The following is a 23,603-nucleotide window of genomic DNA, read 5'->3' as shown; positions in this document are numbered from 1 at the left end:
TTAATTTCTTTTTGTTTTGAATCAATAGTGAAATAGGTCATTATTTTTCATAGCAAGTTAAATGTTGAAATATATTATCAAAATATTCTGAATATTATTCTGATCTAAGAGTGTGCCCTTTTATTTTGTGAGCATGGATATTTTCTTTTACACTTACACTTTACTCTCTTTTATCAGTATAGTAGATATTTTCTAGAAGGAAATTTTGTTTCCCTTTCTTGAAAAGGAGCAGGACATCTTTACGTGCCTTCAGTGCAATTTGTACTGGTGACAGAAGAGCGATAGATCTTTGCAAGAAGCATTTTTAATGTGGTAGTTTGGATTTTTTCTAAAGTAATTTTCAAAATCAGAGGAATAATAGGTCAGCGTGTTTAGTTTATTGTACACAAAAGACTAATTTACAGCTGTAAAATTTTGTTTCTTTCTCTTCAGAGTTTCTGACTTCAAAATGCAACTTGTAGTAAAAGTTGAACATTACTGACAAGGCAACATTTTCAGGACATATAGTACAATTATATAGTACAATATACTGTATTGCCTCTATAATTACTTTGCATTCACTACAAATCTGCATGCAAAACTCTGCCCTTTTTTATTCACTCTTTCTCTTGCCAGTGCTTTATGTAAGCTGTATATTGTTTTTATGAGGACAAGCAGAATTTTAGGCTCTGTTCTGCCTGAACATCAAGCATGTTCCTGCTACTGACACAAGGTGACCCTGTTGTGTTTGGTGAGCCATGACAGATATTTGACCAACCTGTGAACTCTGTTCTTTAAAAAAGTAGCAATAACATTATATGATACAAAATGTCTTAGTGGTCTCATTATGATTTCAATTTCGTGGGAGTTCATGAGCACTGGAGTTGCAGATGTTTCAGGAACAGCTAGTATATGACAAGCAACACATTTGCTTAGAGCTAGGTCAAATTTTAAAAACAGGCCTTCAAATGCCTTCAAACTCTTGTATGCAACCTGCCCACGTAACCGTGTTTTCCTATCACTTTATTCTTCCTTCCACCCATCTGGTGTCTGTTGCCCCAACCTGTTGCTTCCTGCCTTTTTTAATCCTGCAAAGACTTGCACATATTTTTAATGCATGTATGTGAGTAGTTCCTTCTTCTTTAATAGGATAGGTTTTATGAATATTGATATTCATTTCCTATGTAGAAGTAAAGGAACAAATTTTTAGTGTCCCTCAAGTCAGGCAGCTAGAAGTCAGCATGAGACACATAAAGCCACTTCCTCCATGCTGAGTTTAATTCAAGATAGTAATTAGAAGATATCTGGATTGTGCGATGTAAGTGTGTCTACTTTCCAATTACAGTATTTATATCCCAGAATCAAGGAAGTTAAAAATAATTTTGTAAACCACTGAGAAGAAAACAACTCACTATTGCTAGAAATGTGAGGTTTAATATGTACCAGCTATGTTTGAGAGACCAGAAAAACTGAATTTTAATCAGTTTGTCTCAGCAGTTAGGATAAACATGTGTTAGGATAAACACAACATTAACAGAAAAGATATTCTATTTCTATTATTTTTGGTTAGCTAGTGCAATATACTGTCTTACCTTTTACATAGGTCTTGCAGTAGTAATTGTTTTGACTTCAAGTGAAGAAAATTGTTCTTCAAGCACCTAGCTGGGGCCATTGTCACCAATGTTCTACTTTCAAAACATTTCAACACACAAATTACAAAACAGAAGGTTATCAAGAACAGCAATAACAAAAACAGGTCCCTAACATATCACTTAACTTTCAGTCATGTGAGTCTTGCAATTAAAAATCCTCCCAACAGGCATACTCCTCAACTGCCTCTACAGACAACTGTTGTCTGAATTTCACAAGTATTACAAAATAAATTTTCAACATTCATTTCTGTAATTTCATTTCCTCGTCCCTGAAATTGCCCAGTTGTGAAACAAACTTAGCTTTTCCTGTTCTAGTTTTAAGATATGCACTTAAGGGATGAGTTTATGGGGATAGACTTATGTTAAAGAATAACAAACTCACACTACCAATATTAAAGGAAACATTTAGCTAAAGACTTCAGTTTTTAAAAAGTTTACATTACGAGTCATACTCCTATGAAATTCTCCAGTTGTATCAGGAATTTCATTTTACATTAATGATGAAAATACATTTAAATTTTTTTTTAACCTGGAATGGAAAAGTCAGCTTAAATCATATACTGTACAGAGTGTCAGGTCTGAAGATTCATGAGAATTGAGAGCCTAAATGCTAAAGGCTGTTGTGGAATAGTCAAGCACAAAAGCTCTCTTAATTTCCTATATACTGATAGTAGATTTCTGCTCAGTGCAACCCCTTTATGGGGCTGAGGGTATCATCTTTGGATTGAATTTCAATAAAACCCTTATTATATGGATATAATAAGATTTTTTAAAAAATATATAAATTTAATTTTATATAAATATAAATTTAAAGTTTTATAAATTTTTAATTACTTAAAAGCATTGACCAGACTCCATTGTATACACCAAGCTATTTATTTCCACTATTTTTTCTTTTCAAACATTAAATATATAAAAGAAGCCTCAGAGAGGACCTCAGTATTTTGTATGTACATTAGGTTTATGTAGTAAATATAAAAATCTAGCGTATACGAGCATATATGTGTGAAATGGTAGTGGTTTTGTATTTATATAGTATTCTGTAATACAGAATATTAAATGTACCAGATTAAAGAGAAAAAAGTAATATGTATGTATTTCATATGTTAGGTATAGCAATGTTAGATAACAGTTCATAGCAAATGGGTATATTTTTCTAAGACTTCCGCAGAAATAAAAGAGATTATTCTTTTCAATCCTTGGGACAATTACACGGAGTTTGCATGCATGGGGCATAAAGATTGGGTTTGCATCTTAGGTCCCTAAAAAGGCTTGCATTGTAAGGTACCTTCAATGATCATGTAGTTCCAAACCCCATGTTATTGGCAGAGATATCTTTCACCAAATCAGGTTTTTCAGAGCCCCAGCAGACCTGGCTTTGAACATTTCCAGTGATGGAGCAGCCACAGCTTCTCTGGGCAACCTGTTCCATGTGTCACCACCTCCACAGCAAAGAATTTCTTCTTAGTATCTAGTCTCAACCTATCCTCTTTCACCTTAAAGTGAGACGATTCACTTTCTCCCTTGTCCTGTCACTACAGGCTCTTTTAAAAAGTCCCTCCCCATATTTCCTGCAGGTCCCCTTTAGGTACTGGAAGATACTGGGTCTTCCAGTGCCTTCTATTCTCCAGGCTGAACAAGTCCAACTCTCAGTCCATCTTCACAGGAGAGGTGCTTCAACTCTCCTCTGGACTCGCTCCAAGGGTTCTGTTTCCTTCCTGTGCTGGGACCCCAGAGCTGATGCAGCACTGCAGTGGGGTCTCAGCAGAGCAGAGCAGAGGGGCAGAATCCCCTCCCTGGCCCTGCTGCCCACGCTGCTCTGGATGCAGCCCAGGACACGTTTGGCTCTTTGGGCTGGGAGTCCCGTGGCTGGGTCATGTCCAGCTTTCTGTTCATCAGTACCCTCAATTCCTTCTCTGGAAAACTGTTCTCGATTCATTCATCTCTCAGTCTTGGTGGTCGCCCTGAACATATTCAATGTCTTGCACTTGGTCCTGTTGAATTTCATCAGATGCATATGAGCCCACTTCTCAAATCTGTCAGGGTCCCTTTCATGAAGCTAATCAAGTGAAGCATTCAGCTTGATGGTGCACTCAGCCCCACCATGTGTATCATTAAATGAAGTTATTAAGTAGTATTGCTCCCTCTACTAACCCTTGAGGAGCAGTTCTAATTATTTATTTCCGTTTTGGATATTGCACATTCACTGCAGATCAAGCAAGGAAACTATCAAACCAGTTCCAGCTAAGAGTTCACCTGTTAAGTACATGTCTCTCCAGTTTAGGGACAAGAAAGCTGTGGAGCACCATACAGAAATTCAGGTGTGTAACACCAAGTGCTCTTCCCACATCCATTGATGCAGTCACTCCATTGTAGAAGGCATCTGGATGAGTCCAGCACAATCTGCCCTAGCTGAAGTCACGTTGGCTGTCTTTAATCACCTATCTGTATTCCATGTGCTTCATTATAAGCATTATAAGCATTATAAAGTTATGAAACTTTCAGGAGAATATGTTGCATGATCTTACCCAGCACTGAGGTAAGGCTGACTAGCACTGCTCCTGGATACTGGTTTTGTTTCCAAAGTGTTCAATCTGGCTATAGGAAATAAATACTGGAGTATACAGGAATATCACTATACTTTTTTTCTTCTTTCATTCCATTTTTTCCATTTTTCAGTTGACTACAACATGTGTTTCTTCCTAGTTGTCCGCAGCATTTATCTCGCATTTCTGGTTTACAGGGATTGATTAAACTGATTAATGTATCTGCTCAGTCCTTTCACAGAATCACACAACAGTTGAGGTTGGAAAGGTCTGGAGGTTATCTTGGTCAACCCTTCTGCTCAAGGAGGGCCATTTAGACCCAGCTGCCTGTGATCTCGTCCAGTTGGATTTTGAAGGCCTCCCAGGAGGCAAACTCCACAATTTCTTTGAGCAACCTGTGCCAGGGCTCAGTCACCCTCATGGGAAAAAGATGTTTCACATGGAATCTCCCAAGTTTCAGGTCATGCCCATTGCCTCTAGTCCTGTCACTGAGAACTGCTAAAAAAAGCCTGGTTCTTCTTTACTCTGTCCCTTCAGATATTTGGATAAACGGATAAGATCTCCCTGAGCCTTCCTTTCTCCAGGCTGAACAGTCCCAGCTGCCTCAGTCTTTTCCCCACTGGAGTGACACTCTGGTCATTCCTTCATCATCACCTTAGTCACCCTTGGCTGGACTATCTCTGTGTCTCTCTTGCACTGAGAAGCCTAAACTTGGGCAGAGAAGTGAGGCATGTCTCACCAGCACTGAGCAGATGGCAAGGATCAGGTGATTCAACCAGCTGGCAGTACTCTGCCCAACACACCCTGGCATAACATCTGGCTTTTTTGCAACCAGGACATATTGCTGGCTCATGTTCAACTTAGTGGAAGTTATAGTCTCCTAGAACCAGTGTAGTCATGGTCCTTTAGGACCTCTGTGCTTTCCTGCAAAGCTGTTTCCAAGCTAAGTGCCTTCCAGCACATATGGGTGCATGGAGATGGTCCAGGTGCAGGGCTTTGCAGTTGTTGAACTTCACAAGGTATCCATCAGTCCATTTCTGCAGCCCATTGTGTTCCCTCTGAATGGCAACATGAGCCTCTGGTGCATCAAGAAGGTCATGCTGTACTCTCCTCCTATTTCTGTGTCATCAGTAAACTTGCTGAGGGTACACTCTCCCCTGTCATCCAGATCATTAATGAAGATGTTAATCAGGATTGGATCCAGTATTGACCCCTGACTTTTACTGCTAGTTCATATTCTCCAGCTAGACTTCCTGCCATTGATAATCACCAACTGTTCAGGAAATTTTCAGTCCAACTCACTGCTCATCCAGATCATACTTCACCAGCTATAGACATTATTCCTTTAGACAGATGAAGAACCCCATTTCTTTACTCCAAGCTACTTTTTTCGAGCTTGTGGCATCATTGTCTTGATGTCTTCTGCATTTTTATTCAGCATAAGGAATAGATTGTACATGGTTCTAAAGCAGGTGGAGAGAAGGCAAAGACAGGGTGCTCTGCAACTTCATATGCTACTCATAAAGACCAGTTCTCTACACACAGATGCTTTACCTTCCATCTGCCCACAGTTTGAAATCAAGGCAGTTTGAGGGAGCAGAAGAGATAAAAAGGACTTGATACCATGGTTTCATTCCTGCTCTATCAGTTATAAGTGCTCACAGCATGTGAACAACTAAATAGTTATTAAAAGCCTCAGATGGCTCTTTCCCTAGGTATATTGACCTGTGTGCCATATTCTGGGACATTTTTATAGGTACTCCTCCACTATAAGGAAGAGATGTAAACTAGCAGAAGTGGCTTACAAGAGTAAGCTGAAGAAGAAAGTAACATCATATATCTAGATTGTGTCATAGGGTAATAATTGATATTTTTGTTTAAAATTCCCATAATTTTATCTCCTCATTTTTCAAAGGTAAGATTATTCAGGATGATGCCTTTACTACATTTGGCATCATAGTATCTATAACAAAGACTAAAAGCCCTTTCCTCTGGCATACTCTGCAAAAAATTGCAACATTTCATGCCTAAAATATATGTAACTTTTAGGAAGTGGAGAAGAAATAGCAAGAAAATGCCCTTGTAACTACTTTTCAGAGGGTTCTGGTGCCTTTGGTTATTTGCAGTGACTTACTTTTGGTTTTTATTGGTTACCCTTTCTGGAGTTGTCTGCCATACAACCAAGGTGATAGTAGCCACTTAAGTAGGAGGTTGATGAAAAACACAGGCCCACCCAGCCATATATCTGTGAAAAATTACAAGTGAGGAAAGATAGGCACCATAATACAAATGTATACACTTTATCAGCTCGTAGGCAGCTGTAGAAACTGTGTCTTTAGTGAACTGTCATTGGTCATGCAAGCAGAATACTGTTGTTTCAGTTGAGACAGATGTTACTGACAGCTAGGGAGATCTCTAACTGCAGTCTTCATACTCAAATAGGGTTTAAACCCTCTGTTTTCTGTTACAGTTGTGTAAGTGTAGTATTATACAGCACTCACATACCTGTGCAATCACAGACCTCAGGTGTAATAATCCCTGTTACATAATTAGAGCAATAGGATTTTTGCTTTTTCTCTAGGAGATGACTGCTGAGCTTGAAAAGAGACTGAGCAGAAAAGCTCAGAAAAGCATTTTAACATAATTTTTTAAGATCTTATGTTCCTCCAGACTTCAAATATGTATGTGCATGGTGAAACCTAGCCTGCCATTTATGATGAAGTTCTTTTCTTTTATATAGTCAAGGAAATCCTAAGCTTAGCAAAAGAAAATTTAAATGCAAATAAGAAACATTTTTATGTCCACCAAGTCCTGTGTATGAGTATTTCTTATTCATTGCTCCAAGCAGCTGTCATTTTCACATGAAGTGAAAACCAGCAAGAAATAAATATTTAATGTTGTATTTTACATCTTCTATCATTTTCAGGTTTTATGATCATTAAAAATTACAGTTAATGAGAATGAGTCTATATAGTTGTTATTTTTCTCAGTTCTGACTTGACTATTTTTTAAAATTCGATTTGAGAAACCCAAACCAGACCTTACCATTGTCTGTAGCAATAGTCAAAAGGGTAGTCAATGAATTTGCTTATTTGATATCACAATTGCAGTAAAAGCTTGCCATCATGAATGAAGTTACAGAAAAATAGGCCCAGGCCTAATCAGCTCTTGGGCCAAGTTCATACAAAAAATCCCTAATACCTTTCCTCATGGGTTTTGTAGAATTGTACTTGCACATAATGAATTGCAGTTTTCTGAGCTTTGGTAATAATGGAGATCTTTTATAAGGGAGTCAGCACACCTGGAGTCTGTATTTTTCCCCAAAGTCAAGAAAACTGGGTTAGATAACAGAATGTATTATTTCAGTTTTCACATGATCAGAGCCTTACAAAGGTAATAGTATCAAGACCTCATGTTTGGAACATTGAGTAAAATGTAACATTTCTCCAAGCTTGAAATTTTCCAGATATTTCAGTTTGTGATTTATGATATAAAATGTCTTGCATAATCCACCTGTGTTTGTAAGAGTGTGTGATAATGAAATTTGTATATGGGAAGATAACCAGAAATACAAAAATACATTATTTTTAATAATAGTTTTTAATATATGCCAAATTCTGTGAACATTCTTATTTTTAAGACTGTGACCAAAAGATCCAGCTTTTAAACATATCTTAGATACTGCTTTGGCTCCTGCTGAAGTCAAATCAAAATTCCCTGTTCTAGAAATAGCAGTACCTCTTCATGTGCTTGAAAGTGGGCCAATTTTATTTTTCAGGCATATTGTCCTAGTAATTTGTCCTACTTTTTCTAGTTCAACTTAGCTCTAAAGAAAAAAAAAACTTGTTCTAAGAAGTGTCTGGAAAAAAAAATCCTTATGTTTTTCCTTATCAGGAAAGTCACACTGAAGCCCCACAAATCTGTGTTCTTAGGAAATTGCATCCCAAAATATTAACACAAATTATTTTTTCCAGTTCTGTCCCATTTGCCTTATTTCTTCCTCTGGCCTTTCATGTAGTCAGTATTAAAGACCTTTTTATGAATATCTTATGAATTTATTTGAAATTGACAGGCACATTTTTTGCTGATTGATAAAAATATCAATTTTGACCTTGATTAAAAAAAAAAAAAAGCAATCCTACAGGAGCAAAAAGAAAAATTTCCCTTGAATAACATGTACATAGTCTTTAATTTAATATTACTTATTATTGTTGTTAATGTCTGACTTTTCCCACTTAGTATCAATAATTGTTTCTTAGTAAAAAAGTGAAAACAAAGCACAAGAACTATTAAACTTGGTACAGGTTTTACAAAATTATCAATATTATAGCAGCATTTTCTTAGTGAAGCCTTTTGGATGCTCAGATAATACACATTAGCTGGAATATAAGTCTTTGCACTTATTTCATAATCACTTTGTTTTGAATTGGTGGAACAGTGCAGCAAAAACAAAAATCTAGAAGAGTAAACTAACATTATTCTATTACTTTCAAATCACAGTATAAAGAGAGAGTGGCACATACAATTATTACTGACCTTGAAATTGCCATTATCATTGTTATTGTAAAGAATGTAAGCTTTTGGAAGATTTTGTAACAGTTTAGGAAAAAAAAATTAAAAAGCTATGCCCCAACTACAGTTTTGCAATGGAATATAGACCTGCGTCGTAAAAACAAAAAATATTTCTTCAGTCATCTCAGTCAACAGAAAATAATATGGCAGCAATGTGATCTTTAGTACTTCAAGCAGAGAGTGTTCTGAGCCAAACACAAAAAATTGTCCATAGATAAGCTGAGGTTAATCCATTCAGAATGAAAGCTTTGTGTACATATTGATGTGTCCTGGTAGATATTAAGGCAATGGGGATGACAGAAGAATTCTGGTGTTTAGACATGTATTTTTCTTCTGTTAGCATCATTAATTAGCATCAAATGAGATATTAATTACAAATTTTCTGTTGCATATATAAACTATCATGACCAGTCTAAGTCTATAATAGGATGACAGATGACATTGACTTAAACTTTCTGCTTTCCTGGAGGTACCACCAAATTAAATCTTACACCTAAAACCACTTCATTGCAAGAGCCAACCAGTCAAAAATGCACACACATTATCTTCTCAAATGTTATATCATAGCTATTCCTATTATCCATACAGAGATTAAGAAATTAATAAAAACATTATTTCATCAGGACCAAATCGGAGGTTTTTGGTTTCTTTGCATGGCCAGGATTAGAAAATTATTTTCATCAGTGCCCATGTCTCTTCCCGAGGGAGAAACAGCAAAACAGAAAGGCAGAGAAAAACCTTCACTGAATAAATATCACACATGACCTCGGAAAGAAATAAAAATTGAGGTCTTTCCCATTTTACTTTGTAACAAGCAATGTTATGTGAAAAAAATTTTGTGACAGTATAATGAAGTCAACAGTTTCCTCTTCTAGATTTTTTTCTTTCTTCCCACACCATCCCTTGTAAGAAGATTGTTGTTAAATTTCAACCATCTTGAATAAGATCTTTATTGCTTTAGTTGATATAGAGTCTTAATGTGGTAGACCCCAAAGTGGGTGTGTGCCAGAGGGTGTACAGTCTACCTGAGCCAACACAGGAACAGCTGCAGTTCAAATCGACCCTGCTGTAAGCTGTGGCTAGCAAAGTGGAGCTCTGGTGCCTTAAGGACTAATTAGAAACTTAGAAGAAAAACAGGCAGTTCCACTAGCAGTAAGAACACGAGATCTAAGTGAGATTCCCATATTTGCTAGTTAAAGATCTGGATCATTGCCCAAAGCTTTGTGTGTGTTTGCGTGTGGGAGTGAAAGAGAGTGGTAGGTAATTGTTACATTTTTCTCTTCTAGAGCTTTTTAGTTGCTTGTTTTCTGTTGTAACAAGAGAAGTTTCATCTCAGCTTCATAAAAACTAGTTCTGAATTTTCTTTGTCAGTGTCAGACGAAAGGGATTACTCTTCAGGGTAACCAAGAGTGAATATTTTACCAGTTAAGTAGAAGTTTTCACTATTTTTTTTTATTATTTTTTTTTAATGATTCTGCTATCCATTTACATTTAAGTGTCAATGTTTCTGTCTTTGGGGATAGTTCTTGCGCTATTTATTTGTTTATTTCTTTTCATATTTCCATGCTGTCTAATTGCATATGCAGCATGTCTTGCAGAAGACAACTTCAGTCTTCTGGAAGGGCTTGTAAGGTTGTTAAGGATTACGCTTTCTGCCTCCCCTCTAACAGTAAGTAACTTTGGAGAACCTCATCCAGTAGGCATGTGAAGCATATTTTTAAAATTAGTTTTTTTCTTATGAAGATTCTGATTTTAATAGGTGTTCAGTTAAAGCTGTTCACTCTCTCTTCTATTTTGAAATTGTTTGCCACAGTTTAAATTTTCATATTATGTGCATACTAACAAAATACCCATTGTGCCTGCTTTTAAATTACATATTTCAAAGACATATGTCATTGAGCAGAATTTACAGTGAAACTGCAGAACCTGCTTTATGCGTTATAAGGGTTCATATAATTTTAATTATACACCAGCAATGTTTGGCCATAGATCTAACATATGTTAAAGGAAGAAAACAAATGGCTGTTTTATCTTCCTTTCCTGATACCTCATCTCTGGGCCCAACTAATAACCCAAATCTCCAAGCTCACAATCCCTCAATGAGCTCTGTCCTGAGAAACATTCCTGAATTTGACCTACAAGATGAATTTCATATTAAGAACCTCCAGGTGTAGTCTGTTACTTTGGTTACACAGTTAATATATTATGCAAACTGTATGCTTTGCATTGGAGAGTATTTGTGAAATACAAACTATGTCTCAGCTGTTTGTTAGCAATTGCTGGAGGTTTATTTCTACCTGTGGGACAGACACTGGTGAAATTGAGATTGAGAAGCACCAGTTTGGGCTTTGGGGTTTGTTTTGGTTGGTTGTTTTTATTTGGCTGCCCTCCAGTCCTGTCTGGGTGGATCAGGAAGTCTGGTGAGTTCCAGCTTTTTCAAGAATTGCACCAGAGAAGTATGTCATTATCATCCAGGGGCCAAGACATCACAGACTGGAAAAACTAATTCCAATTTGTGTTATTTTGCTCTGACACTGTGGTTCAGCCAAGGACCTAAAGTCCTGAAAATCCTTAGTATGCTGTCATCTGCCATCCTTCTACAGGTTTACACTCTTTCTGCATGCCAAGTGAATGTTGACAAACTGTGAATTCAGCATTGATCTTTGTGGAAAAGTCTCCACCGAATCTACATTTTTTTTCAGCTAGTGAAAAGGAAGAGCTATCAATATAAGTGATCAGTAGAGCTATTAACACTGCTGAGTCACATTGGTCTTTGAAAGGGTTGCAGTTGCCCAGATGCTGTTTTCCAGGTAGTTCAGGGACATTGCAAATGGGCTTTTGTCACTATGCAATCACGAGATAGCTGCTTAGAATCACAGAATGGTTTAGGCCAGAAAGTGCCTTAAAGGTCATCTAGATCCAACCATCCTCTTCATGGGCAGGGACACCTTTCAATAGGCCAGGTTGCCCAAAGCTGCATCCAACAAGTCCTGGAACACTTCCAAGGTCAGGACATCTACAACTTCTCTGAGTGACCTGTTCCAGTACTTCATCACCCTCTGTGTAAAGAATTTCTTCCTAACATCTAATCTAAATCTCTCCTCCATAAGCTTAGAACTATTGCCCCTTTGTCCTATGACTATTTGCCTGTAGAAAAAGTCACATCCCCTCTTTTTGGAATGTTCCATTTAGGAAGTAAAAGACTGTGATGAGGTCTCCCCAGAGACTTCTCCAGGTTGAGCAACTCCAGGTCACTCTGCCTTTGTAGGAGAGATGCTGCAGAGTCCTGTGATCATCTTCAGGACTCTCCTTTGGACCTGCTACATCAGGTGCATGTGCTGAGGACCCCAGACCTGGACTCAGTAACCTGGGCAGGTTGCGGTAGAGCAGAGAGGAAAAATCCCCTTCCCTCAGTCTAATGGCAACAGTTCTTTGGATGGAGCCCAGTATGCTGTTGACTTCATATGCTGTGAGCACACACTGCTCACAGCTCACTGGGTCGTGTCCAGCTTTTCATCCAGGAGAACCCCCAGGCCCTTCTCCACAGGGCTGCTCTCAATGAGTTCTTCTCCCAGTCTGTACTCATAACTGGGACAGCCCTGACCCAGGGGCAGCACACTTGGACTTGTTGAACCTCATGAGATTCCCATGGGCCTACTACTTAAGTTTGTCTGGGTCCCTCTGGAAGGCATCCCTTCCTTCTGTTGTGTTAACTGTACTGCTCAGCTTTGTGTCATCTGCAAGCCTGCTGAGGGAGCACTGTTTCATGCCATGGTGAAGATACAGAAGAGCACAGACCCCAGACAGAGCCCTGAGGAACACCATTCCTCACCAGCCTCTTCCTGGAGGGTCCACAAGAGCCATTGACAGCAACTCACTGGCTGTATCCATCCAGCAAATTCCTTACTCGCTGAATAGTCTATCCATCATTGCCATCTCTCTCCAATTTGGAGATAAACTGTCACATGAGATGATGTCACAGAAACCTAGGTTCATGACATCAGTAAGTCTTTTAATTTTGACCATTGCAGACATTGTCCTGCTGCTGTTGCAATGGGAAATTTCTTCCTAATACTTTACTAGAGCTTTCTTGCTTCAATTTAAGCATGCTGCTTATTCTTCTTCCCTCTAGGGACACAAACTGTTCACCATTTTCTTTATCTATTGCTATCTTTTACACAGTCAAGGACAACTGCTGTCTCCTGTCAGTGTTCCTTTTTGTGAAACAACTGGCTTTTTCAGTCTTTCCTCCTGGGTCATCCTTGCCAAAATTTTTAGCCTTCTGACTGCTATCTTTTGAAGCCTTTTGTCCTGGTGTGACTAAAATTGATTGCATCTTATTCTACATTGTTACAAGTGTGTACATTAGCCCAAGTATATCTCATTGACTTATATTAACAGAAATAGCATCAGTTTCTCCTCACCTGTGGTAGTTTTACTACTAAGTGTTCCAGTATACTCTCCCAGTGTCTTTTCTGTGTCATGGCTGTTTCTTTTGACAGTTAATTTCACTTTTTGTATTTCTGCAGTTGTTTTTTTTTTTTTTTCTTCCTAAGTTTAGAGGTTTACATTTATTTTTACTGAATCTAGCTGTGGTGATTTCAGACTGTTTCTAAAATACTCACAATTCCTCCTGGGCTGTGATCCCCAGATTTTAGTCCTATGTTATCTATATCATCATCCATGTTATAAAATAAAGTAGGGACTGGAATTAGATTGAGGAAAAATTTCTTCTTGTAGTAAAATTTCCTTGCAATCTTCTTTTGAACTAATGAGGATCATGCCTTGAATATGTTTTATTTACCAGCTGTGAGCTCTTTTGGAGCCAGCTGTGATGATTCCATGTAGCTGCTCTCTCTGCTTATAGGACTGTCATGAGGGACAGTATCAAAAGCCTCACTAAGCCAGTTAAACTATCACAGAAAAACATTAGATTGGTTTTATGTGACTGCCCTTAGATAAAGCCATATTGTCTGTTCATCATCTCCTAATAATTGCCAATAATATACCAATAATTGCAAAACTTTTTGGAACAGAATTTACTGCAGTCTGCATTTTCTAGTTGCCCACCATATACTTCATCATCAGACTATTAATAAACAGGCATATCTAAGGTGATGTACATTTTAATGTTAAATGCAATGTCATTGTCTCCTTGTTTCAACTGAATGGAAACCACAGAACTCTTTCTCAGATTTTTCAGTGACTGCTTTGCATTTATCCTTAACCACTTGCCTTCTTTCCTTGTTTTTAGCACATGGGTAGACTATTGTTGCAGTCAAGTACCACTGAAAATCTTTCCTCAGAATTAGACAGGCCTGTTGTACACACAAGGAGGGTAAAAGTATAGCCAGGCATAGATGGACTGTAGCCTCCACAAAAGCTATGACATGACACGCACTAAATGACTGTGAACTACCATTTTCCTGAGGGTAACATCAATAGTGCCCAAGGCAGCTCTTTGATCAGAAAATGGGCAAGTCACAGACAACAGCCATTCTGACATTATGAAAGAGCCATCTAGTAGCACCTCTGTTTCTATCTTAGTTCCCAAGGTTTCCAAAGTTTCCAAGCAGATCTCTGACTTTTACATCCACCTTCACTCCATGTTGGTGTGATTAGCTTGTGCCTTTGGTTCTTTTAGCAGTTGGGACTTTATCTAATGCTAACAAATCTAAGCAATAATTTCTGAGTTGGTTCAAACAAATTTTGCTGTCTTCTGTTATCCGTACTGTACTTTCTTCCTTTAGTCATTGCAAAACTTTGAAGTCAGTCAAGTGAACTATTCTTATCTGAAAGTCGCCATTTCAGGTTACAAGGTTTGTCATCCATTGGACTGATTTAGTTTGCAAGTTCTTTCTATTGATGAGACATTGGAACAGATGTCACCATCTCAAGAACTGATGCTCTTGAGAACTGTAGCTGCTCTCAATTAGCTACATTTGCTCAGGCTTTTACCAGACAGCAAATTTGGCCCTTCATACGTATATGTGCTTCCTCTTGTATTGAACATTCTTATAATTTCCTCTTTGAAGCAGCTGATAACCCTATATTGGATGTAATTTAAAGATACATCACTGTTTACACCAGCAACTTCTGCAATAGACCACAGCATAGTTTTTACATCTGCTGCTTACCTCTACTATTTCCATCAGTAACAGATGCTTCTGCACAGGGTAGAAGTAAAATAATAATTTTGAATAATTTGAGTTTTGTACATGCATTCATTATCAGACATTATTTGCAGTGGGAAATTGAGTAACAATAACCCTGATACATAAGCAGCTTTTCTTTCTAAAATAGGTTAAAATAATCTACAGAATGCACAGACTACATCACTTTCCTTACATGGTTTCTTGCTTATGAAATCATTTAATAGCCTTTAAAATATCTCAGTTTTGATTTTTGGAATACCACTGATGAGTAGGAAATCCTCCTCCAAATGGATCTCTTTACTTTCTCTATAATTCTGACTTTGTTCTGTCTGTGATTGCTGCTGCCTTCAGATTGGAGCAACATCAAATTCACACCTGGCATGGCCTTTTGACCTAAAAGCAACTACTCTCATCCATGAGATTTATTTTCTATATCAGGCCTAATATCTCTAATATTTTCAATACCTTCTGTCAGGTGCCTGGTGCTTCACATGAACAGAAACGTATTAAGTGAAATTCAGGGTTTTGTCATGCTCAAAAAAGCAGTAGTATGTGTCACAGAATAGGTAAAGTAGTCATAAGGAACCAAGAGACCACAAAGCAGAAAAGGTGCAGGCAAAACTGTCCTGTGGCATCTGGTAATTCTAAGATGCCTATTAATGCTTGCTGGAGTTGAAAGTTGAAATGTGGAAGGGAGTATCTTTTTACCTCTGTATTTTCCTTTTTCCATTTGACTGCCCTGGTGGGCTGCAGGCTATTATTTTTTCTTGGAATCTGCTTAACTGCATCTTGTTTTAAAAGTCTTGTCCTGAACCCTTATGGTGAAATATAGTGTAGGTGTTTTGTTACCATTTCATGGCTGATAATTCTTAAATTGATTATTCTAAATCATATTAAACATTAATTGATTAGTTTCCATGAAAAATGACCATGCTATTCTGCTGTATTTTTAGACTGCATATATTATTATCACCCTGGGATTTCTGAAGAATTAAATTCTGGGACCTCTCTACTTCCATAACAATCAGTTAATTAGCACTTAAGAAGTTTTTTCCTCAAATGTTTAGCTGATATAGTAGGCAGATTTTTTAATTCCTTCTTTGGTTTGCCTTAGGCTTTTTACAGCAAACTGCATTAGTAGTGTAAGTCTGGGCTGATACTGTTCTGTGAGTGATCTCATCTTGTTTTTATCCCTTGATCAATTAAAATATTTGCTTACGTGATTTTCATTTTTCTTTCTCTGCTTTATTATTGTATTTTTGCTTTGTAGAAGTGAATCTGCAAGTGTTTCTATGAAGGTTGCTGTCACACTTTACTTAAGGCTGAAGTTATTCTTTCTTGCATAGCATTTCCCTGTTGTGAGAGCTGAAATATAATGATAAAAATCCATTACAAGAGAGACAGAATCTTAGTTATATAGGACTGCAAATGTTTTATGAGATTTGCATCAGCTACAAAGCAAGAGGAGTTAGACCATTATCAAAATGTATTTCTAAACACTGGGACAGGAGAGTAAATTGGTTAAATGCTGGCATTTGGAATTTATACAGGGATAATTGTAATTATAAGGATTTTTCTCTGCTTAATTAAAGGCACTCCTCTGCAGAAATAAGAAAGCAATTTACTCTCCAACCAGGCTTTGCACAGTTCTGCCAACGAAGCCTAAGTACCCCTGGCTTTTCTACATTTCATCTGGTAAGTTCTGAGTTTATCTTCTATACAGAGGTTTGGCATGTACATTGCTTAATGGTTTTAGGGTAAATTAAATGATCTTCTAAATTGTCTTGCTTTCCACTGGCTTCTACCTGAAATTGTTAAAAAATACTCTCTGGTGAGCTGAGGAAATGATTCCTTTGAGAAACATGAGAATGTTCCTTGGAGCCTGGAATAGACAGTCCCTCTACATATTACTATGAATCAAAGTTAATTAGTAAGTGTTGGAGTATATTACATTCTTTCCCTGATGGGAACTTCTTCAAGTAAATGCTTTGTGTGGTAGCCAGTCTTCTTACCCCAGTTTCATATACTGAGCATGATTCCATGTGGTCTGAAATATCCTGTGGTCAGCTGGGGTCAATTGTCCTGGCTATGTCCTCTCGCAGCTTCTTGTGCATCTCTTTTTGCTGGTGATGTGGTATGAGGAGCAGAAAAGGCCTTGGCTCCTTGTAAGCACTGCTCAGCAATAACGAAAACAAATTTTATTATCAACACTGTTTCCAACGCAAATCAAAAACATAGCCCCATAATATTTACTACGAAGAAAAATCAACTGTATCCATGCCAAAACCAGCACAAATCAATGAATAAAGAGAAAAAAAAGAAAGTTAGAGGCTCAACAAGCTTGACTTAATACAGTTTCCAGAGCTAGCAGTACAGGCAACATGCTGAGTGTTTTTCGGAGCTGCAGAATGTGCATGTTACATGATAAATGCTGAAGTGTGTCCCACTTGGCATAGATATAATTGAGTCAACTGTTAACGTGTCTCCAAATCATCTTCAGCCTTCCACGTGTAATTACCCCCTAAAGAAATCAGATCATATGACAGTGCCCTTATGACAAAGGGAAAAAATGTCAGATGCTTTTATTGCCTTTCAGGAGGATGAGTATTCTGCAAACATATGCCATAAATGAAACTGACTATGATTTTGGCACTGTCCCTGTCCCTACCCTTTTAATTTTTGATTCTTTTTGTGAGGCCTGATATGTAGAAGCAGGAAGAGTCTTTGTGCACCAGTGATTGTGAAAATCTAGATGCAAGTGGTTGCTTCCTGTGTCAGGGCCTCCCGCCACTACTCACTTCCTTAATCTGAAGCGCTGTGATCTTTAACTTGTTCCTGGTGGTTACTCAGCCTGACGAGGCCAGGTCCCTTCTTCTGCACGCCAACAACCGCTTGTTCTACCAAAAAACTTGGTAGCATTTCATTTACCAAGTGTTACGCCGTAGCTGCCATTTTGTGTGTGCTGTCACAATCTACATGCCTCTAATTCATCATCCTTAAAAAGGTATGTTTGCAGTGATGTTTTGTGGCATTTTCTGTAGAAAACTGTTTTGCACAATTTTATGATATGTGAAAAGGAGTGCTGTCTTCTTATTTAAGCCATTTTCTGTGTTTCCTTTCAAAAGTTGCACCAGCTGTTAGGGAGATCATTTCCCTCCACCCGCATTTACTTTTTATACTATCTCTTTTTCATTTGTGTCTAATTTACAATATTCAAAAGCTCATTTTTCTAGTGGTTAAAGGTTATTGTTAACACTCGAACTAGCAAAAGAGGACACAATGAAATCCAATAGACTTGACCTGTCAGAATGGAGAAGTGTGACTTCTGAGAGGAAGTGCAATGGTTAATCAAAAATTTGATTGTATTAAGTAAAACTATTTTGCATGTAAAACATTGTATCTTCAGCAACTGAAAAGACATTGTATTTCTTTTATACTTTAAGCTATGTTTTACTTTAATCTTCTGTGAATTGCTTTTTGTTAGTAGATCTAATTATATGCTATATATATTTATATTTATTCTATATTATTTATTTTTTACATACATATAAATATATATATTTAGATCTGAAAATCTCTGTGTATACCTATTTATGTATCTATATACTAACATGCTATGCTTTACCCACTGACAGTGCAGTAAGTGAGTTTCAAACACATTCTAATTAATAAAAAAATGTTTACTCATAACTGTTGATCCGACATGTTCAGCACTACACTGTGTGCAAACAAAAGACTGTGCCTCATAATATGATGGTCATTCTGGTAATGTTAAGTTTTCCCTTTGGCTAAAAGGAGCAAAAAAAGGGAAAGATTTTTCCCAGAGGCATTTTTGATAATTCAGTCAATGGCTTAAACGTACAATGAGCTCAGAGACTGTGTTTAGGCAGAAGCCAATACAGTCTCCCTATAAAAGGGGAACCTGGGGTAAGGAGTCACACTTGGTCGGGTTCAAAGGTCTCTACTAAAATATTAGCAGGCGTGTTTACCACATCTGGGTTTTTTTCAGAACTTTAAATTGGCTTGCTTCTCCTAGATGTTTTCAGCACATTTCTTCCAAATATGCTTCATTTTCTCCAAGATATTTCTGGATTTTTTGTTATCTGAAAAACTTCCTCAAATGTATTTCCAGAACATTAACTAGGTCCAAAGCTTGTATTTACTATTAATTGTTTTTAACACATTTTCTTGTCTCCTGTGGCTGATGTTGCATATTAAGTATGAGCCATTTTAGTTCAGAATTATTGGAGCTTTGTCATTGTTGAGCCTCTATGCATGTTTCAGAAATTGAGAAATTTCTTATTGTCCCAATCAGCTACAATTCCTGATATTGTAGATATAATAATGGTATGAACTGGTGTCACTTCATGCTCTGGTGAAATTCCTGTTGTCTTCCATGAAAGCCTTGCATGAGCAGGCCTCAGTATTAATGAGGGAAGACTTGTTGATTTTGACCCACAGATTTTTTCTGTGCAGAAGAACACTGGAGTATAAGGAGGATAGCTGAAGAACATTGGATGAGACAATAGGCAGAATAACATTGAAATAAAAGCGTGTTGATACCAGGGACATTGGGTTACTTCTTTTCTCCACAAGACATCAACAGCACCGCAGATGTATTTTTTGCCGGCAGCTTCAGAAGACAGCCTTGTGAAAGATACTTGGGCTAATCATTGCAATGCAATCCTCACCCTTTACAGAAAGGAGGATTTATTAGCTGGTTTTTGCTAGAATTCTTCTCACAGTAAATGAGTTATTCCAGTGCTCTTATTCTAATGCAACTAGTTTTCTTCACTCTTACAACAATGAGATATCATAATTCAGCACTACACTGAATATAAAATAAACTATAGATTTTCTAAAGCTGTAGTGTTTAGATCTACTTTTTACTTGTCAAGAAAATTAATGATAAGAGATTCTAGTTTCTGTACTCAACTGGACAAATATTGTATTCCTAAAGATATACAGGGTATTTTTATTTGCTACCTAGCAAGTAAAATGATTTTCAGTTTTGTCTGCACATACACTTTTAATATGTGAAATCACATTCATTTGTATCTAGAACATCTCTAGGTACCAAATCAAATAAGAGTTTCAGCCTCTGCTTTTGACACTAAACAGATAAAAAGCAGCCAGTTTAACGACGTGCCTGAGTCATGGAGCATGTACTTGTTTAACTTTGTTCTGAGTGGACCTTCTGTTTAAGAATGGCTAATTAAATGTAATGAGATACAATTGCTGTCTATCAAGGTGCAATCCTATGCATGGTAGAAATGGGAAATATCTAAGGTGTGCAGTAATAACTTTAGTAGTTCCATGTATTGCAAAATCATTGTACAAACCCTTGAGAAATATGACAAATTAACTCCAATAGTACAAAACCCAGTAACATTCAGAGATGAAAAATAGTATTTTTTTCTAATTTTGAGTATGTAGTGTCCTCAACTTTGTTTGCAGTAGAAAGCACAGAGCATTTCTAGTTGTGTCTTTAAGGCACAGCGCCTCAAATGACTGCATCTTCATGATGACAGCAGCCACGATGCTTACAGTTGGTCCTTAGCTGTGTAACTTGGAGTAACTTCCAAGACTTGGCCTTGTTACTCCTAGTGTGTTTTGTCTGCTGTCTCCTGCCCATTGGCATTCATTGCCTGTCACTGCCATTTTGGTCACCTCCCTTATATCCTTTCTTGGTTTTGGGTTAGAAGTTTAGATGTTTGTTTCTGATGTGCAATAAGTAATGGGATAAGTATAATAGTTTAATAAATAAACCTGAATTACACCATCAAGAACCTTCTGTTGCTAAAATACATGCTTCTTTATTTCTCATTAGCCTTCCTTTTATGATGCAGTAGACCCAGTTGATTTTGAAGGCTTCCTGATGACGCAGCTGAACAACTTGGACTTAGATCTAGCACAAGAACTTGGGGACTTTCCTGAAGATGATCTGGATGTTGTCTTTACACCCAAAGAGTGCAGGACTTTGCAACCCTCTGTGCCAGAAGATGGGTAAGGAGAGTTTCCGTCCCTCCAAAATGCTGCAAAAATATTTAGTTTTGAATAGTTAAAAATAGTTTTGAAGATGTTGATCCAACATCACTGTGCCACCCATCCAGCCATTTTACAGCTCCTGAACTTTAAATGTTTGAACTTTGCCACTAGCTCTGTTAGGCTTGTTTGCACACTTAAAATTATTCAAGTACTTATACAACTTCCTAAGCTTGGTAGCAGCAGAAGTGAGGTAGGTATCAACTAGGAAGAAGAGTGAAGAGGGACAGGAGAATGGTATGAAAAACAATTTTTGCCTCTGTGATGCCAGAGATGAAAGTTGATTCTGATTGTTTAATGAGCACATTATTGAGGTTTGGGGTGGGGGGGAGGGGCGGTTTGGGTTTTTTGCTGCAGCTGTGTGTTACATGGCATTGATCAGATCACTAAGAATCTCTTTCTCAGTACCTGTCTTGCTTAAATGGGAGGAAATGGTTCATTCTTCACAAGTTTTAGGAAGGGGGTGAGTGTTAATTTCTAGTGTAGAAGTCACACGTGGTTTTAGGCTGACAATGATGAAATAATTACCCTGTTTTCAACAGCTTAAATTAAATAGGAAGCATGACACTGGTGCTCAGTGGTCCTGCAAATATTTAAGCTGGTTTGAAAAACAGACATGCAATGAGCAAAAGGATTTTTAAGAATGAGAAAGTTCATTGGAGAGTTTTCCGATGTGGTATTAGAAAGTCTGTGCGTTGCATACTAAATACTCTCCAGGGATTGTTTCACTGAAAATGGTACCTTTCAGTAAATCTCCAAAGGCCTGTTGAGTTTTGCAAGACTCAGTAACAGTGAGATAAATGTGAAGTCAGCCCCATTTAGCCCCAAACTGCTACATTTGCAGAGATGGCTAACTATACAATGTGCTTGGGATGGGGCACTGGCTCCTTACAGTGTTTCCAGGGAATGAACAGCACAGCTATATTCAGTGCTGTGCTGAACCTCCGTGCTGAGGGACAAATGAGCTTAGTTATGGGGTCTTGGCTTACAGGGTAGACCTGCATCCCTCCCTGTGTCCCTGCAAAAGTTGCTACAGGCTGCTCTAATTTTTACCAGCCAGCTGTTCAAACTAGAGCCCTATGAAACAGCAGTATTTGTTCGGAGTTTTCTGTCCGACGTACCAAATGCAATGAGGCTAAGCAGGAAGCACACTTTGTGTGATTTTTGCCAGATGTAGACTAGCTGAGAACCCTCTTGCTAAGCAAGTTTTCAGTGTGCAAGTTTCTTCTTGGCCCAGTGCTTCTCTCAAATAGTTCAAGAGAACAAATACAGTAGAGATGAGATGCCATGCTAGGTTACCTGAGAACTCTTTGAATCACACAGCTTCTAAGGAATTTTCTAATATTTGGACAAAAGGTGATTTTCACTTGAAGTTACTTATAGAAAAAGTCCCAATCTTTCCAAGGTATTCTTGTTTTTATGTGGATTTGAGAGAGAGAGTTGATGTGGAAGACAATGAATGGTTTGTTTGTTTTTTTTTCTTGAAGTAATCTTTTATTTAAATGATGGACAAAAATATTGAAATAATCATTCAACTTTTGAAATTACATCTAAAATGAGGCTATTTCTTACCTATTTCCAAGGTTACTTCCCACTATGCCTGGTGTTTAAAACAGCAGTTACCTATTTGTTTATCCAGTAGGAGACCATGCAGGCTCATGCTGTACAATCAGTTTTAAGCCTGATTTGCACCACAAAGTTATTAAGTGTTTTATAAGGAGTCTGTGGCAAAGCTCAAATAGTGGATACCAACAAATATGCTTTCATCAGATTTTTTTAGGCATCAGCTGGCCACTTAGCCATTCACATTGCTATCATTGATAGCGTTTTTACAGAAAATCCTGGTCACGGATGCCAGGATGTGTTAGGGAGGATGAGAACACAGGAGGGGCATGCACCAAGGATTGGCCTGCAGGCAATGCTGTCTTTGATGTCTCTGCGCACTGACAGCAGGAAACAGGTACCACTGACCAAACTGGGTTAATGTACTGCCTGCCAGCAGACACACCTCCCACCTGAACCAGAGGCAGGAACCACCAGAGGCAGGGGCACGCAACAGCCTGGCATCAGCCAAGGCTCTGTCCCACCATGCACACATGAACCCAAATCAGCTCTTAGCCAGCCCTGGTAACCAGTTGCAAATCTCTTAAGAGTTCTATGTGGAAAGTGCTAAAAATTATCATACCTTTCACCTGTTCCTGTATTGAATGTGTATCCTACTTACTCTTTTACTCACTTGGATTGGAGGATGTTACAAATTATTTTGGAAAAGGTCACTAAAAAAATTAAGAACAGGGATAGGGGAATTATGCCACAGCATCATAATATGAAATTCATGGACATTGTCCATGGCTGAAAGGCTGCAGTTCCAAATAGTACCCAATCTATCAAGGAACATTCACGTCCCCCTTCATTAAAGCGGACTTATTTGAAAAACAGGAAATTAAATTATAATATATTCTTAGAACTTAAAGCTTTGGTATGCTATCTGATCAAAATCTTAGGGTCCCTTTTTTAGATTTCTCTTTGCTTTTGTAAGAAAGGTAAAACTTCACATGTATAAAAAGTAGCTATTTGCAAGAGTCCAGGAGCTGAGACCTCTAAAATGATATTTCTGTATCTTGAGACTTACTATCAAGTTTTGAAAATCACAA

The 23,603-nt window shown here is 37.8% G+C and overlaps 1 protein-coding gene across 2 annotated transcripts in view; it reads left to right on the top strand.

Annotated features, from left to right (window-relative positions):
* The window catches only part of DOCK8 (dedicator of cytokinesis 8), a 96,692-nt gene that overhangs the window by 9,459 nt on the left and 63,630 nt on the right, over positions 1-23,603 (top strand). For both annotated transcript variants that reach the window (XM_058826807.1, XM_058826806.1), the window contains 2 exons: positions 16,497-16,599; positions 20,735-20,910. In XM_058826807.1, coding sequence (XP_058682790.1) covers positions 20,783-20,910 — 128 coding nt within the window. In that variant the 5' untranslated portion in view covers positions 16,497-16,599; positions 20,735-20,782. The remainder of the gene's footprint in view (positions 1-16,496; positions 16,600-20,734; positions 20,911-23,603) is intronic.

This window comes from Poecile atricapillus, chromosome Z, assembly GCF_030490865.1.
Source record: "Poecile atricapillus isolate bPoeAtr1 chromosome Z, bPoeAtr1.hap1, whole genome shotgun sequence".
Lineage (NCBI taxonomy): Eukaryota > Metazoa > Chordata > Aves > Passeriformes > Paridae > Poecile > Poecile atricapillus.
Note: the sequence above shows the minus strand (reverse complement) of the source record. Positions and strands in the feature narration are given on the sequence as shown.